Raw genomic sequence first — 18,923 nt, 5'->3', positions numbered from 1 at the left:
CTGGTGGTAGCCTCTGTGCGCGCTAAAACGTGGGGATCTCTAGGTCTCCGATTCAAATAAAATCAAATCATTCTTTATTCATCACTCAAAATGGGTTGAATTTTATAAAAGTAAAGGGTTCAAGCAGAAAAATATAAACAATCAACATTTAAACATTTTTCAACAAATAGACCCACATCACAATAACAGCAAAATGAAACAGTTTAAAGGGCAAAAAGGCAACCAATATTAAATTATTATTATTATTATTATTATTATTGTTGTTGTAATTATAATTATTGTAGTGAGATTATACTATCGTTCCTGTTATAGCTACTCATTTTTAAGGTTTAATTTCAGCACTAGAGATATTCAGAGTACCCAGAGAGCCAAACATTTTTCGGGGCCCTTGGACGGGCCCTCGACTCACGTCAATTGAGTTATTTCCTGTTAAATCTCAAGCCTCTAGCTACCTCCAACTTGGCACGTATTCTATATTCCAACATTATTGAGTAGTTAGATTCTTTCTTCCATAGATCGATGAACTGATAGGCCTGAAGAATACACTTTCGTACATAATTATTACAACGTCGAGCCAAAACAGTGTTTCTAATGTATTTAATCTGTCTCTTATACGCTAGTTGGGAGCTAAGCCTATATATATATATAATACGCATACTTTATAAAACATAAATTAACCTAATTTTCTGATAAACAAATTAAATAACATTAATTAAATGAAATATATTTAATGATATAGGCATATTTGCTACCATCAACCGTAACACATAATTTTAAATAAAAGTAGGAGTATGATGACATAATTAATGTCGAAATATTGAATCCCAACATGATGGCGTGTATTTCAATACTTGGAGTATGTATTATACTTTCTTATCTGCGATTAATCAGTGGACCCTTCAGTAGTAGGCGTATCGTAGAAGAGAATCACTAATGGGCATTGACCTCCGAAGTACTGTAGAATTACAGAAATAATAGAGTATTTTTTTGTGGATGAAATATATAATATATAATGAAATATATAGAACGACTAGGGAAAAGGTGTGATATCGAAATTCCAAAAGAGGAAGCATGTTATAAAGATATCCTGTTTTCTTTCCTGTATTTCTTATGTGGTAGGCTGGCCGGTTCATTTCTGCACCCCGCCAATTTAAATGCAAAAACAAAATGCACAGCAAGGATTCGAACCCCCACTTTTGTGGTTGAGAAACTGAAACGCAAGCACTGCTGCAACTGCTCCCACGTGTACTGTATTGTACTATTATTTAAAATCACTTTCATTCAAAACAATTAGAACACATTACAAAAATGGATAAAGGAGAACATAATAAAAAATCTCCCTACAATCACATTCTTAAAATAAATGACAAGGGAGGAGACAGAGCCTAAACAGATTACAAAAGAAGAAAGACAGAAAAAGAAAGGAAAGAGAAAACAAGACAACCACGGAGAGAAGACAAATATATAAGAATTTATAAAAATGAATAATAAAATTGTGGAAAATATTTAAAATTGATAAATTTAAAAATTAGAAAATTAGGTAAAAATCGATATATTGCACTGACAAGAAAACTTCAAACTGTAAACAGAGGGGGCTCGGCCCACGTGGGTTCATCTTAGGCATGAAAAATTGAGTGTTATGGGGTTGTCTCGAAAGACCTTGAACGGTATGGGTTTATTGCACAGTTTATGTAGACATTTTAAATATTCAATGTTAAATTTTTTTTTATGTTCAATATATTTTTACTGTGTTGTCTGGTGCTTTCATCTGAAAACATGGTGTCTCTATGTAAACACATGTCTCCCCCTATATTAAAGACCACTTGTGGGGTATTTGTCTCTAATTAGAATAATAAAGATAAAGACATTTGTTAATTATATGGTACCACAGAAAAGTGGTCTTTAAGTGGAGGTGGTCTTAATTAGAGGGAGACATACTGTGTCACAGGAAATTGGTCTTTAATTAGAGATACTGTAGTCCTGACATACATAAATTCTTCTATCTGGCTCTATCATTTGACAATTTATTGGGCCATTTGATGTTGAAAACTTCACATAAAAGAATCGTTTCCAAATTTTTTGCTCCCATGTCGACAGTTTTCAGAAGAATATGCCTTGTACCATGGTGTTCAATGCTCAACACTTTTCAATGCTCCATGCTTTGTTTAGATGTCACAATTGACTGCTTGCAACAGCTAAATAAGCGGCATTAATAGTTTATTGCATTGTAACCAGGGAGATAAATGTTAGTAATAATCAGCTGTCTGGTGTAATTCACCTCTCAAAGACCGATCAATTATGATACAGTAAATTAATTTGGCACAATACCAGCAGAAATGACTTATAGATTTTAATGCACAATTGATAAGAGGCTCTCGCCGACGTACGTTTTTGTAGTTTAAAAGTAAACGTCCTGTTAATATGTGGCCGTCATTATAAAAGGTACTAGCCAGTGCCAATCCAATTCATATGTGAAGTTATTTGGAGGACAACATTTAACCAAAAAAAAATATATTACAGTAAGTCCCAGCAACAATGAAGCTATAAAGTACAATACCAACTCTGAGTGTGAAACATGATGATTGGAACAAAATTTAAGACTCTTAATTAGCAAATTACAGCTAAATACCCACCAGTAAGTACTTTACCCTATTTGACAGCCTGCTGTCTGGGGGACCCCTGTCTCGGCATTTAGTCACTGGACACCTGGAGGCTGCAGCAGGGTAATTGTGTGTCCCGTTCCTTTATTTTGCCACCTAGGAAGTTGTTGATGATCGTGATAGCGATGGATGCGGATGGGATCCCTTTGAGACTAGGATGAAAGGGTTGTCCATAAAACTGTAATAATTTTGTGTAAAGTGTATTCTGCTATAACATAACATAAATTATATTATTATTATTAATTAATGTTTTATTAATTATTTTATTATTAGTGTCAGTTTAAAGTGTATCTCAATAAAATAAGATTATTAACATTCTGACCACCAGGGATTTGAAAAAATAGTATCAGCCACCGCCAGACTTTTTAGCAAATTTTAACACTTTTCTGAAGCTCGTTGAGAGTGCGTATGTGATCAGATTGACATGTAGTGAATACTACAAGAACCACAAACATTTTAGCTAAATTACAATGGTACCAAACACTTTATTCTAGTCACAATTTGTGACCCTTAACATTAAAATGAAAATGACTCACTTTTTGAGATTTGCGCAATTTCGCACAACAAAGCTCAGGGGCGGATTTAGGGGTGGGGGAGGGTGGCCCGGCCCCGGCATCCCCTTTTTGGAAGTAAAAAAAGAAAAAAGAGAGAGAAAAAGAAAAAAAAAATGATAGCTCAGAATGCCTCAAATGTTAGGCTTATGTTCGGGCGCCTAGAACACAAAAATTTCGCGGGGGCATGCCCCCGGACCCCCTACGACAGTGTTGTCTCAATTGGCCCAACTTTTGGCCCCCCTTCCGCCCCCCCCCCCTTTTGGAAATTTCTTGATCCGCCCCTGAAGCTGATATAATCGCGATTTCGTGAAAGTAAATCAATGCCGCTCTACGCTAATGTAAACAAACAAATAGTGAAATACTTTGGTCCAGGCTGAATATAGTGTTCAAATTGTTAGTACATGTCGGTAATTACCCCATCTATCGGATTCTGTGAAAAATCCTGAAATACGGAGATCTCTGTGTTCAGCGGTCAAGCATTGCGTTACCAAACATGGAGATCTCTGTGTTTGGCGGGCAGAGCTAGTGGAGGTGTAGCCTTCAACAACGAAGTTTGATCCTAAATGGAAGAAGTTAAAGCAAAAATAAAAATAGAAACCTGGATCTTATTCAGATCTAGGGTTATATTTTAAACTTTGCTAAAAATTATTTTCAATTACAGTGTTCAATGTTTTTTTTTTTTTCTTATTTGATGCAAAATAAATCATTTGATCTTCTCCGGTGATCAACCAGCATTCAAGTGTACTGTTGATGTTTGTAACAGGCTTGCTGAGACATCACATGTGTTTTTTATGTAGTAGGTATAGTTTGCGCCTTCAGTTGTCCTGGTGTGTTTTTGTATAACTGGTCATCTTCCGGGGGGTCATTGGGGGACCTCCTGCGTTCTTGTATTGGTTTGAGGGGTAATTCATGTCACCTTGGTCTTCATGGAAGACTACAAGTGGTGAGGTTGTCTTGCTGGCCTTGAAGTGTGTTTATACACTTTGGTTATGATTTTTTTCCTCTTTGTTGAGATATTGAGACTTGTTATGCACCGTCAAGTCTGTTACATTACTGTACATCAAGGCTTTCTCAAAGCCCTATAAAATGGATACTAGTTGATTTTCTCATATACAGTAAGGACTTTTAATAGACATCTGGTTAAAATATTCTTTTGTATGAAAGGAAGTATTAAGTATTTACTTAAGTACAATCAAATATTGATTGTCAGTGGATTTGTGTGGTAAGCCTTCTTGTCTAATAATTGGCATTAGGCCCACCTTCAGAAGTATCAGTCTTTCAAGGCTTGGATGTCAAAGCTTTTGTATTTCAGATCAAATATTACCAGACATATAGTAAACACTATTACTAGGCCTTATATTTTTTACAGATTATGACATTATCAAATCAGTTACACCCCCATCCCCCCCACATCTAATTTCTACATTGATTGTCACTGATAGGAATTGAACTTATGACCATGGGATTAGAAGGCAAGCACCTTCACCACCAACCTACCATATATATTCACACGTAACGTAATCCACTTGTAAGACGACACCCCCAAATTAAAAAATATATGGACTTGTCGGGCGTATAAGACACCCCCCCCACTCCTGTTTTTTTTTTATCTATTTGCTGCTTTTTACGGTCTTGATACTGCATCTAGCTGGCTCAAAACAGAGCAAAATGCAGGGCCAATCTTCCAAATAATACAATTTTTTTTATGCTCAAAATCTTATTTTCCCGTATTTAAAATTGCTTTCATTCGTAGGCCTACTAACATTTTAGTAGCTTCGTTACAGTAGTGAATTTGTGTTACGGACGATCCGCACAAAAGACAATCATGATTTTAAAAATCTAAAATTTGTATGTTGCACACAAGATGACCCCCACCCCCCACCCCCTCATTTTAGCTATTTTAAGCCTCATCTTATGCACGAGTATGTACAGTACATATAAGCATATGAAATATGTGCTCCCTTCACTAAACATTTTTGGCCCTGACAATGTATTTATATTCTGTTCTTTTACAGGGCTAAGACAAACACATGGTTGTCAACAGGTTGGTTCACAATGATGGTAGCACTGGATATGTGCGATGAAATACATATCTATGGGATGATCCCTGAGGACTTCTGCCTGTGAGTATAATTACCATGCAATAATTGTGTTCAGTCACTGAGAGCATTAGGAATCTTTCAATTTTGCCGGACGACATAGCGCTAGATCGGATTTGCTTATCTGTGACCGTCCTATGGCATCTGCACAACGTAGATTCGGGTCAAACTGCGTACTAGAATCCAGATGACAATGGGAACGTTTTCGCATGCGCAGATGACTTCTTAATGACGTCATATAACCTACTAGTTCCCACCTTCGTCATGCACACGAAAGCTTCCTATTGTTAGGCACAGTTTAATACAAATGAGGATATAAAATTATACCTAGGACCATGGATGCAGTCAGACCCCATTTTTCCCACCTCCCCCCCCCCCAATTTTTTTTAAATAAAAAGAAAATGGCAGAAAAAGAAAATTGTATTGAAATTTACATCTGAGAGTGCCAATCTTGTTATCTAGAGATGCTTAAACAGTGTACACAATTGTCTCATGTCCACTTTAAAGAATCCAGTACAGATGAGTAGGGGTTACCATACAGCCCCTCTTGTCTTGTGATGGAATGGCCACTGAATGTTCACTGTTTGGCGTATCCTTGGCCCTAGTGCCTAAAGCTGAATAATTTTTTAAAATAAATAAATAAAATTCCCTTTCTGGACCATCTTTCTTACTCTGTGGTGATGTAATCAATTTTATTTTATGTATTTTATAATTTTAAGTGATTCACTTTTGGTTTACTTTTGGTTTTCAGGAAGAATCCAAATTCCAAAGTGAAATACCACTATTACCAAGTATCACCAAATCCAGCTGAATGTAGCTATTACAAGTCACAAGAGGGCAGCTCAAGAGGTGGCCACAGGTTTATGACGGAGAAAGCTATCTTTGAACGTTGGGGGAGACGTTACAACATGACATTCCACAACCCAGTCTGGGATCTAAGCCCACGGGAAACTGAACGGAAAATCGAAACTCCCTTTATGCAAAAATATGCTAAAAAGGGAAGGTAACATTGGGGACATGAAGCGAATATCATGAAAACTATATTAAATCTTAATAATAATAATATAAATATAAATTATAAATAATATCGAGTACATGCCTCTATTGGATCTACTCCTGACTCTAGTCTGTTAATTGTGCTTGTGGCGCGCACATTAACATTTCCATTAATGGTAACGTTACATGGCAACTAGGTGTAGACAATCTACAGTCAGAATTTATGCACTTCAGGCAGCTAGGTCTACCAAGCTGACTTGTAGTTGCGCAATCACTTTGTGAAAGTCGACACGAGCGTTACTATTGGGGTTGAGTCAAGTTACAATTGCAACATAAGGGGCGGATTGCTATAAGCGGTCCGGCTTTAATCGTGATGTCTCTACTGGTCTATGATTTTAGACCATTGCTATACCGCGGTCTAACCAGTTAGCCGTCTTAAATTTTAAAGCCTACTTGTAGGAGGCTTAAAAAAGGTCTTAAATCATTTTCATCACGGCGTTATAGATACTAGACCTATGTCTAGATCGTCAAAGACTAAGAATCGAACAACGAATATTCCGCAAGCTTCTTAGTGTCTGTAAAAACTAGTCTACGTTTATTTATGTTCATTTTGATTAATATGCATGTTTTGAGCCAGCGCAACAGCACCCTCAATTTTAATTTACCAAGGAACGCGTGTTTGCATTTCAATACTCAAAGTGGTCTAAGAGAAGAACGTTTTATAACAATGGTCTTAGTAGAGTGACTTTAATAAGACCGTCTAAGTGATAAAGCCGACTTTTAAGCCGACGAGTTAAGACTATCGGTTAAGACCGTTTTATAGCAATCCGCCCAAGCTTGGCTTAAAACTTGCATTCACGTCCATGACAGTAGTGGATACCGCAGCTACAGAAAAGCATAATAACACAAATGCTTAAAACGTTTCTAATAAAGTTTGCTGATTAATTATGTCCATAACAATTTTTTTTCTAAACTAAAGTTGGAAAATATTTTCTGTGATTTTAAAAGGTTATATTAGCATACATATTTCTATTAATGTAATGTCCAAGTATTTTTGTACCGCGCTTTTCCAGTGGATACAAAACACTAATCCCGAAAATTTAAGTTCACAATATTGAGTGGTATCTATGTGTATTCATGTAGGCAAATTTTAAAGATTAAATGTAAATAAAATTTTTTTAATACAATTCAAAACTTCAAAGTATATTGCAAAAAATAATTGCACCAATTAAGAAAATATGGTGAAAAGTAACTGTTTACAATGCAGTAAAGGCTGCGAAGATCGCAGCAAATAGACTTATTAATTATCTTTTTAATTTTTTTTTTTTCTTTTTCTTTTCTAAAATTAAAGTTACATTTTGCTATGGAAACTACAGTATATCATTGAAGATATAGCATTTTTTATAAAAAAAAATTTTTTTAACTGAATTTTTCATTTAAAGGACCAAATAAGTTATGAAATTACAAAGACAATTTAGTTTTTGCTAAAAGGTTAAGAGTTATTGTAAAGGAATATATAAATGGTGATGGTATTGATGCATCTTTTATTTGGAAAGCAAAATATTTTCTTTTTAAATTTTTTAATAGGAAGCTATTAAACTCTGTTCACTATAAAAAAAAATGGTTGTATTCATGAATATTTATGATATGCCTATATATGGTCATGTATTCATGTATATTTATGATATGCCTATGTATGGTCATGTATTCATGTATATTTATGATATGCCTATGTATGGTCATGATGTGTTGTCATGACCATATTTAGGCATGTCACATGGTGTGGACAAGGTCTTTAATATACAAAGTATAAGTAATTGAAATATTTTAAATCTTTAGCTCAGTATTAGATTCTGGAAGGCTTTGCAAAATGGCTAGATTTTTCCAGATGACAAAAAAATTTGATATATAAAAGGTGATGGTATTGATGCATCTTTTATGTGGAAAGCAAAATATTTTCTTTTTCAAATTTTTAATACGAAGCTATTAAACTCTGTTCACTATAAAAAAAAAAATGTTGTATTCATGAATATTTATGATATGCCTATATATGGTCATGTATTCATGTATATTTATGATATGCCTATGTATGGTCATGATGTGTTTCACTTAAAATGGATGTACTGTATGTACTAGAGAAGTCGACTGTAGTTCCTCCAGTATAAGCCCATCCCCAACTTTACCTCCTAATTTTACATACCAGGGGTTTCCCAGGTAAAAGCCCAGGGTACCTTATAATGTTTTTTGCAAACACTTTCAGAGAAGAAGTCATAGGGTTGGCTTTGAATTAGACATGCAGTTGAAATTGCCTTTTGATTAGTCAGCCCTACCAATAAGGTCATGCTGTCTGCTTTAAAACGGATCATCAGTTTTTTTTTTTGTAAAAAAAAAAAATGAGATATCCTGGGTATACGCCCATGTCTCAAAATCGGCCCTATATTGTGTTCATCGTCTTGGTGGGCTAATACCAGAGGTACATCTGTATTTGGTTTATTTTGATTCATTGGTAGAGCAGCAAAAGATTTGACCTTTAAAGCATTTAAATATTCATAATCCATTAAAAAAGTCAACAATACAAATATCTAGGAATGTAAATCTGCAAAAAAAAGTATGTTTACAGATGTATTGTGGTCAAGAATTCATAGATTTTGTGAAAAAAATTAACCTTAACAGATTGTGATGTCACATTATAACCCATCGTTATTGTTTGATGTCACAATGCACACCCGTAGGTACTGGTGATGTCACAATGCACACCCGTAGGTACTGGTGATGTCACAATACACACCCATCTATATTGGTGATGTTACAAATACACACCCATCGGTATTGGTGATGTCACAATACACATCCATCCATCTGTATGATGTTACAAATACACACCCATCCGTATTGGTGATGTCACAATACACACTCATCGGTATTGGTGATGTCACAATACACACCCATCTGTATTGATGATGTCACAATACACTTATTATCCTTCCGACAACATTCTATGCAGGTGTTTTTTTTTAGACCTAATATTTTGTAAATACCAAACACTTTAACGTTTGTTTTCATACCGTAAAATTAACTCCATTACTTTTGAATGAGTCTGATTTTTAATGAAATGGTATTTATTATGCTTCACACTGTGTTATTAATAGGTAGCTTTTGTTTTCCGCAACGACGCGAAGATGGAATGGATTCACTCATGCGTGACCGTTCTCCGTTCTCTTCACAATTCTCTTCATGTTTCTATGAAAAAATGCTTTTCTTTAATCGCAATGTGCGTTTTCTGAAACGTTTAAACCAGTTGCAGCTAGGTTAAATGCAACATTACCGCCGTGAAAAGCAGTAAAAATCTTCGCTTTCAATCACTAAATTGCGTCCTAGAATCCATGCAACTGCGAGAACTCAACATTTTTGCATGCGCAGGATGATTTTTACCGTATATGACGTCATTGCGTTCCACACTGTACCGTCGTCTGGCAAGCAAAAGCTCCTTATTGTCTTCTAATTGAAAAAATGGTTTTATTCTGAAAGAATATTTTCTACTACTGTATTTCAAATTCCTACAGCATTTTATTACAGAATTCTCAAGTTCTACAGAACGTCTGTAGCTGTTACGAAAAGTTTTGCTTAATTAATCGGATGTACGGAAATAGACCAAAATACTACGGAAATTTATCATAGGCCTAGACTCACTGAAATATATAGTTCTAACGTCCAGAACAAATTACTTTTCCATCAGGATGTTTGGTTACATTGTCCCTAGACAACTCATACTTGTCAGGTTACTGATCATTTACTGTAAAAACTACAGTAACAAAAAGTGGCCCAGTAAAAGTCTTCTACGTCTTTCGTTTGTTTGGAATTCGCTGTTATTGTGCTCTAACTGTAATTTAAGCAACCCATATTTTGCTCTCAAGACAAATTATAAAGTGCTATACAAATTTTGTATTTACTACATATATTTGAAGACATGGTTTACTGAAATGTATTTTACAAACTTGAGAAGTCTAGCTGTTATTACTGTACTCTAGTTGGCAACTAAACTAACCATAGTCTTTCATATGAGGCACGTTTTGGCAAAATGGCTAAGTTGTAGCAAAAATTGAAATTCAAGTTATTGGTATTTTCAAATACCTGAGTATGTGATCTTTAAAATGAGGAGTCATTCATTCAAATTGGACATTTCAAAACTAAGTTATTGGAAAGCGAAAGTACAGTACTCTTAGAGTCAAGATAAACAGGATTTTGAGTAATTGCCTTTCAAAGTTATTTGTGCATACATTGTTTATAGAATGAATGATGAAAAAGAAGGTTAAATAAACAATTTGTTAACCACTTCCAGAACTAATACTTTGATTATACTAATACATGATTAATAAGACATTAAACTGTGGACCTATAGTGAAAAACAAATTGGATTGTTTAGCAATATTTTGAGCTCCCATATTTTATAGCTCATTTACTCAATACTGGACTGTGCGACAACTTACCATTTCGCCATGACATGCCTCATATTATTTAGGTTAAGGGATGCATTTGACAAACAATATTCATATTGTTATAGAGAGTAATTTTATTTCTGTGTTCAAGTAAGCATCACCATTGTTTCCATGCCTACAGAATACCAATATTGGTATGATGATAAGCCCGTAGCCAGGGGGGGTTTGTGGGGTTCGATGGAACCCACTTCTCCAGAAATGCCCTTTTAAGTTTTTTTAACTCCAAATATTCAAAACTTGACTTTTTTTATTGTCAATGGGCTTGCATGATGGTTTCTATATGTAGTCAATTGCTTCTGGTTTTACGATGCTTTTACTACATGTATTCGACCAAAGTTCAATTGAATGTCCATACAGATTTGAAAGCTTAATGTTTGTGTAGGACAAGAGCCTAAGCATATCAATAAGCATTGATAGAGGGCAGCATGCAAATATTTTAATTACACTTTTCTTGATTTCCATAACAATTATATTGGAAATCATGGAAAACGCCATTAAAATCATTATGCTCCAATGTGGTATTAGTATTTGACCTGTTAAGTTTTATGACTGAAAAAAAAAAAAATACCTTGTTCCTTTAAAAAAAAAAAATGTATTCCTTATGTCTATTAACTAAGTGTCTTATTTTTTTTAAGGCAATTCCAATATGTGACTATTTTTACGAATATTTTATGATTATTTTATGATTATCTGATCATTTTCTTAAGAAATATTACGCATTGTGAATGACTAGTGCTATGTATGAATCGTTTAATTCGAAACCTCTCTCATTTCTTATGCACCTAGGGAACAAGGAGCCATTTTAATTTTAGAATAATTCATTTGAAAACTGTAACAGAGTGTACAAAGAGAGTAGCATATCTCAGTCGGCTAAATTTGTGGTGTCTAGTACGCGCGCGTATTCGTAGCCCTGTTCTGATTTGTCAGTCGTAAGTTTGATTGGCACTCGTAAAAGGTCCATTGTCGATGTTTGTTACTGTTTTTATCATTGTTGTGAGCTGCAATAATTTGTGTAAAGAAAGTCTTTTAATGGGATATACAGTGTATATTACTGAAGTGTTCCGTTTTTTTTTATTTCTCTCTGATAAGATTCAGAAGATGTATTAATTAAAATGAGGTTATAGCTACAGACACAATAAATAATTATTTTCTTATCATAATGCTGGAATAAAAATGTTAAAGCTCAATTTTATTGGGTTTTTTTTTTTTGTTTTTTTTTGTATTGTTACATCAAAATCATTAACTGTATTCTTTGAAGGTTTGCGTGGCAAAGTAATAATATATTAAGTGCATTGGGTACAGCACGTATGTAGCTCTGAAAAGAACTGTCGTTTTGTCTCAACGTTTTGATTCAGTTGCTTCAATCGTCTTCGGTAGAATAATTCTGTATGTGCAGAAAGTCCACACAGGTAAATACTTATATAATTGGATATTGAGATTATTTATTAACTATTATTATTTATTGGTGAATAGACCATGTACGTCAATGTTCTGCGACTGAACAATTGTCGTGTTGACGAGATCGCAACTACACACTAGACTAAACATGACTCCATGTGCAATTAGTGCAAGGCCAGGTTTCCTGTGCGTATGTCTCCAATGCGTGTAGCATTGCTACTGACCTGACACAATCCGGAAGTCACCCCCATTCGTCAGCAACGCAAACGGCAAAGTTGAACCAGCCAGTGGCGTAACGCCTATGTGCTTTCGTGTGGCGGTTCGCAGGGCTCCAAATCCTAGGGGGCTGGGCCCCTACCCATAAGGTCCTCGATCTAGCACCATGACCCAAAAGAGCTGTGTGGATATATAAACTAAGCATAATGTCTCTGACATCGACTGTAGGACATACGGTATCATATTATACCCAGTGACGGATTAGGTTTGTCAAATTTGTCAAATAATGGAGTGCCATTTCCATCTAGAAGTGCCATAATCATGGTGGGGCTGAGGTGGTACAGACCCTGCATCTGTGTAAGTTTCTCGCTAGACCCCTCTATTTCATATTTCTAATAGATCCGCCACTGATATCATATTTTTTCGTCGTTGAAAAATATATATAATATATTAAATGACAAACATGATCTAAAGACACATCTAAACCCCACAATAATATTGGCAACCGGGACTGGAAAGGGCCCCCAGTGTCAGAAAACCACAGGGTCCCCGGTCCTAGTGTTACGCCACTGGAACCAGGTTCGACTGTCGCCGATAGGGTGAGCGATTCTATGGAAACCGAGCTTCACGCAAGGTTGTCGTTAGAGCTTTAAAGGACATCTGAAAATTCAGGCGGCGCCAACAGGTTTTAGAGGCAGCCCGTAGCCAGATGGTTCAAGTGGTTTTAAAAGTACCCTTTTCCCGAAATGCTCTTTTAAAATAAGTTATTAGTTTATAAAATATACCATTTGTATGGGGATGACATTTGAAATTTGGCACCTTTGTACTGCATTAGAATGCAATTTCAAGACATCTCGGTTTTTTAATTCTTAAAATATTCCCAAACTATGGTGGGGGCTGAGGTGGCTGTGGAATCAAAGTTTGCATGCATATAGTAAATAATAAATTGATAAATTGTAACATCGCCCATTAAAACAATTGTTACAAAAATGATCACCTGATCTGAATGAGACTTCCTGGAAATGTTTAACCAAGCTACAAGGAAGATTATATTAAATTTTAGTGACAATCCAGATTCGGGTGTGTGGATTTGAGGGTCATTTAAAATGCCAAGTTCCCTGACCTTAATATCTCTAAAAATTTATCAATGGATCTAAATGAAACTTTCCAGAATAATTTGTCATGTTTCTATGAAAAAATGCTTTTCTTTATTCGCCATGTGCGTTTTCTGAAACGTTTAAACCAGTTGCAGCTAGGTTAAATGCAACATTACCGCCGTGAAAAGCAGTAAAAATTTTCGCTTTCAATCACTAAATTACATTTTACTCAAGGTAGACGAACTAAAAATGTGTAACCGACGCAGGGTCGGCTCATACAACTCACAATGAGTATCCATATCACACTCGCTATTACCAATGCAGCTATAGTTCGAGTCTCACTAACGTTGAGTAAGTTAAAATATGGGAGAGATGTTTTGCCCTACCTGACGTGTAATGGTACCGTACTGAATACTCAGTACGTCCCCAAATACTAGCGAAAAAATTCGCAAGTGATTCAGGTGGGAATCGAACCCACGACCTCCAGGTATCTAGCCTGACGTCTTAACCACTAGACCACCGAGCTTGTGACTAGTGATGAATTCGATCCCCTAGTAGCAGCGGGTACTGCAAGTGCTATTCGGATATGAGTTTGCGTCAGGAAGTTATCATGGGAGAGATGTTTTGCCCTACCTGACGTGTAATCATACTGAATACCCAGTACGTCCCCAAATACTAGCGAAAAAAATTCGCAAGTGATTCGGGTGGGAATCGAACTATCATTGCAAGATGCGTTCAACCGGACGCCATTTTCTCCACTGACAAAAATGTTATCCCAATTTATAACTTAATTATTAAGATGTTGTATCTTAGTTTTTCTTAGCAAATTTTAATTGATGAATAAAATGTGTGTTCGGTAACTAATATAATGTTTTTAGTACATTTTGATGGTAAAATACTATATTTTAAAATGCCTATTCCAGAAAGCCTATGACGTCATTCAGGCGTAAGAACGCGGTAACCAACGTCTGGTTGGCAACAGGGCAACAGAGCGCGCCATCTGGCGTTGTGATGACACGACTGTGGTACTCTATAAGTCTATATGTATGCCATTAATTCAATATTAATAACATTTAACATAATATATTTCATCAAATGAATAACGTTGTGCAATATGTAGTAATGCATCACTCCAACTGATAGCCTATGTAACAAAACAAGTATCCGTAGTTCTCACTTTACTCCGGCTAGTGTGCCTCAACCACCAATCACTGTTATCTGTTTTAACTGCCCTTCCCAGCTAACGCGTTACAAATGGCAAGTTAACATTCGGTTTCCGTTATTACACTTTACTCTGGATAATGTGCATCCAACTCAAAGAAATTTAATCGCACTCAACTCTCCGGACTCTCAACTACAAGTTAACATCCTTAGTTTCCGTTACTCAAATAATATCCAGTGCATCAACCATAGGCCTAAATCAACATTCTTGATTTTGGATGGTCCTCAAAATCTCACAAAACTATCAAAGATCATTAATTTACACATTCACGATCATCATCGGAAATATATCATCAAGATAAAACAATCAACTCCAGAATGGTGCATTATTCTATTTTAATGTCTAAACTGTGATCCTAGCATATCACAATTTCCGCAGAAACATATTACACTACACGATGCTTTAAACTAGCCTTACTCTACAGTCTATGGCCAGATTAAGCCACAGTTACGTCCGTCATTATCGGTCTCGACCGATTCAAATCTAACCCACCCCCATCCCCTAAGCCGATATCGCTATACACAAGACGTTCTCCGACGCATTCAGTCATTTCTCCGCAGAGAAAGCAGCACGCGTTTTAGAATATTTGACAGGTGAACGAGAGAGTATTACGAAATTTGCATAACGCGTTTGCCAAGCGGACGAGAATGTAACGCATAATTAGCATAATTAATACACAAAGTTTTCAAAGGTTGAACATTATAATCTATGCATTATTTCTTCATTTTAATTCATTGTTATCTAATATAAAATCTAATTTGCACTCATTTATTAAAACACAATAGTGAAAGCAACAAAAATGTATACATCGATTTCTGATGATTAGAATAGCGTTGATCACTAATTAATCGTTACTGTAATTTTCCAAAAGTTAGATTATCCTTTCATTATAACTTCTGCGTTTAAAGTACAGTAGATTGTTATGAAATCCAAGTTCCATTTGTATAGTTTTCAAAAGTCAATAGTCAAAACAACGTCTTAGATAAATCAATTTATGCATACAATTATGAAAGTACATACGGTAATAAGTGTATGTAGAAAAGTTCATATGCTATAATGTAACAAGTGCCGTGTTGGGTATATATCGAACAATTAGTGTCGGTACTTCAATATTATATCACATGTAAAATTGCTCAAAATGCAACACATCCAAACGGCCATACCCCGATTTCCGTTAAATAGAATAACATTGATCACCAATACATCGCTAATGTAAGTTTCAAAAAGTTGAATATTACAATCTATGTATATTTCTGCATTGTATTATCTACTATAATATGTTACTATAATGTAAAGTGTCGTGTTGGATATTTACTATATCAAACAATCAGTGTCGGTACTTCAATATATCACATGTAAAATTGCTCAAAATGCAACACATCCAAACGGCCATACCTCGATTTCCGTTAAATAGAATAACATTGATCACCAATACATCGCTAATGTAAGTTTCAAAAAGTTAAATATTACAATCTATGTAGCCTATATTTCTGCATTGTATTATCTACTATAATGTGTTACTATAATGTAAAGTGCCGTGTTGGATATTCACTATATCAAACAATCAGTGTCGGTACTTCAATATATCACATGTAAAATTGCTCAAAATGCAACATACCTCGATTTCCGTTAAATAGAATAACATTGATCACCAATACATCGCTAATATAAGTTTCAAAAAGTTGAATATTACAATATGTATATTTCTGCATTGTATTATCTACTATATACAGTCCAAATTTTACTTGTACCGTACATTAAAAAGCCAATTGTTTAACAACGTTTTAGTCAGTATATAATTTACTTCATAAACTGCACTTACAAATATGAAAGTACATAATAAGTGTATTAATAGTCTATTTTACTTTTGCAGTACCTCTTGATATTTAATAATTCACTGGCTATAATTGCTTAATGCAATTTAAATATTTCCGTGTTGAATCATTGTCGATAATTCAATACTATATGTAAATTGCTTTAATATTTTGTCGAACAATAAGCCCTATATAATCTGGCCCATAATCGAATCTAAATTTCATCTGTATTTTAACGCGTCAATACTCAAAACAACGTTTTAGCAAATGCAATGCAATACATGTCTATCTCTGAAGGAATATGTAATGTAAACGGTGTTTATTTCTAACAACATCGGACGATCAAACCATAGCGTTTTATTATTATTATTATTATATTATTATTATTATATTATTATTATTATTATTATTAATAATAATAATAATTGTTGTGTCTTCTTAATAATGTGACCATTATAATAATAATAATAATAATAATAATAATAATAATAATAATAATAATAATAATTATTATTATTATTATTATTATTATTATTATTATTATTATTATTATTATTATTATTATTATTAAAGGCTTAACAGACCTTTCCATACTGTCCAACTGCTCCATGGGCAATCAAAACAGGGCCATGAATTCGCGCATGTCTCACACGACACGCGTGTTTCCCAGAAATGCACGTGTTTAACTAACGTATGGTTTACGCTGTCGCACTTTGGGAACTTAGCAACAATATTTAAGTAGCGGGGGTTAGCTGAATGGTCCATTTCATATCTGAAAATCATGAACAAGATATAACAAGCTTTTTTACCTTTCAAAAACCTGGGATACCAGGCCCGTAGCCAGGCCCTTCCAAGGGTGTGTGTGGGGGTGGGGGGTTTCTGGGCGTGAGGTCCACGGTCGAAGCCCTGGTGGGGTCAGCAAAAATCCCCAAAGCAAGAGGATTTTTGTGCTTTATGGGTCTAAATAATGCTATAAAAGCAGATATGTTTGAAAACGTCTGTGTCTGGGTGGGTCTGCAGTGCATTAGTTGGGTTGGAGGACTTATTTGGGAAATTTAAAGAGGGGGGTTCGCCATAAAAGAGGGGGGTTTGCTAGAAAAGAGGGTTCTCCCGAACCATAAGCCCCCCCCCCCCGCATACCGGCCTGGATACACAACCAACATAAGTCACTAATTTATGTCTTTTTAGTTGCCCTAATTGTTTTCCCCGCCATTTTTTATGGTATTTTTTTGTGTATTTAAAGTTGATTTTGCCTGAACAGAAAGACAGTTATCATACAGTGATTTTTTTTTATTGTCTTCTGGAAAATAAATGAATTGAATTGAACTTGAATTGGGTTCACATGATTCATTAACAGGAACTCGCAGTTGCGCAGCAAAACAGCTCAATTTCCCAAAGCTGGAGTGGTTTGCCTGTTAAAATATTTCTTTAAAGCCGTACGAACCTGTAAAATAATAGAATTAATATGTTAATAGCAATTAAGGTTATTGAGCAACTTAGTTGAAGTGGACCTAGGTATGCGCTTTATACGGCAAATCTTGTCATCGTCAGTATTATGATAAAGTTTAATTCATCCGAGTCATTAATAAGTGCAGATAAATAAATATCAAAGTCATAGCGCTACTGATTATGGCCATTTCTAAAATGCGGATTCTGCGGATTCAGGTAGAAATAGCATGAAAAAATATTATTATTATTATTATTATTATTATTATTATTATTATTATTATTATTATTATTATTATTGTTGTTGTTGTTGTTGTTGTTGTTGTTGTTGTTGTTGTTTGTTTGTATGTATCATACACTTAGAACCTAATCCGCAGAATCCCCAGAATCCGCATTTTAGAAATGGATCTGATTATTGCATTTGGGCAATCGTGCCGCATATACCATTTGATTTAATTTTTCGCGAAATAAATTATAGGCCTATATGATATGATATTCTGCCGCAAATATTGCGGCTTTAAAAATCCCAGTTGAATGAATGATTCGTCGTCGTCACCATCACCATCATCATCATCATCATCGATATCATCATCGATATCATCATCATCGATATAATCATCGATATTATCATCATCATTATCAGCATCATCATCATCATATATCCTCATCGTCATTATCTTCAATATTATTATTGTTGTTGTCATCATTATCATCATCTAAGTATTCCAGGACAACTACAAGAGTAAAGTACATTTAATATGTATTAAATATGTAATCCAAAGTATGCCCATGCTGTACTTTTAATTAACATAACATGCCTTTTCTAATTTTTCAATTAAAAAAATATATATAAATATATATACATACATATATATATATACACATACATATATATACATATATATATATACATACATATATACAC

General features: G+C 34.8%; 1 protein-coding gene and 1 non-coding gene across 4 annotated transcripts in view; one reads left to right on the top strand and one right to left on the bottom strand.

The window, feature by feature from the left end:
* LOC117117828 (alpha-N-acetylgalactosaminide alpha-2,6-sialyltransferase 6-like) overlaps nt 1-8,312 on the top strand; it is a 31,417-nt gene extending 23,105 nt beyond the window's left edge. For 2 of the 3 annotated variants that reach the window (XM_033262298.1, XM_033262299.1), the window contains exons 5-6: nt 5,230-5,337; nt 6,065-8,312. In XM_033262298.1, the coding sequence (XP_033118189.1) occupies nt 5,230-5,337; nt 6,065-6,320 (364 nt within the window). In that variant the 3' untranslated portion in view covers nt 6,321-8,312. The remainder of the gene's footprint in view (nt 1-5,229; nt 5,338-6,064) is intronic. The other variant, XR_004446953.1, reaches the window with a different exon arrangement.
* Nucleotides 8,313-13,969: 5,657 nt separating this feature from the next.
* Trnas-aga lies at nt 13,970-14,042 on the bottom strand. Its single transcript has one exon. It is a non-coding gene; the product is annotated as a tRNA-Ser (tRNA).
* Between the last annotated feature and the right edge of the window lie 4,881 nt (nt 14,043-18,923).

The sequence above is a fragment of the Anneissia japonica genome, unplaced genomic scaffold (assembly GCF_011630105.1).
Source record: "Anneissia japonica isolate Jap-2015-1 unplaced genomic scaffold, ASM1163010v1 scaffold3320_len250348_cov120, whole genome shotgun sequence".
Classification (NCBI taxonomy): Eukaryota; Metazoa; Echinodermata; class Crinoidea; order Comatulida; family Comatulidae; genus Anneissia; species Anneissia japonica.
Note: the sequence above shows the minus strand (reverse complement) of the source record. Positions and strands in the feature narration are given on the sequence as shown.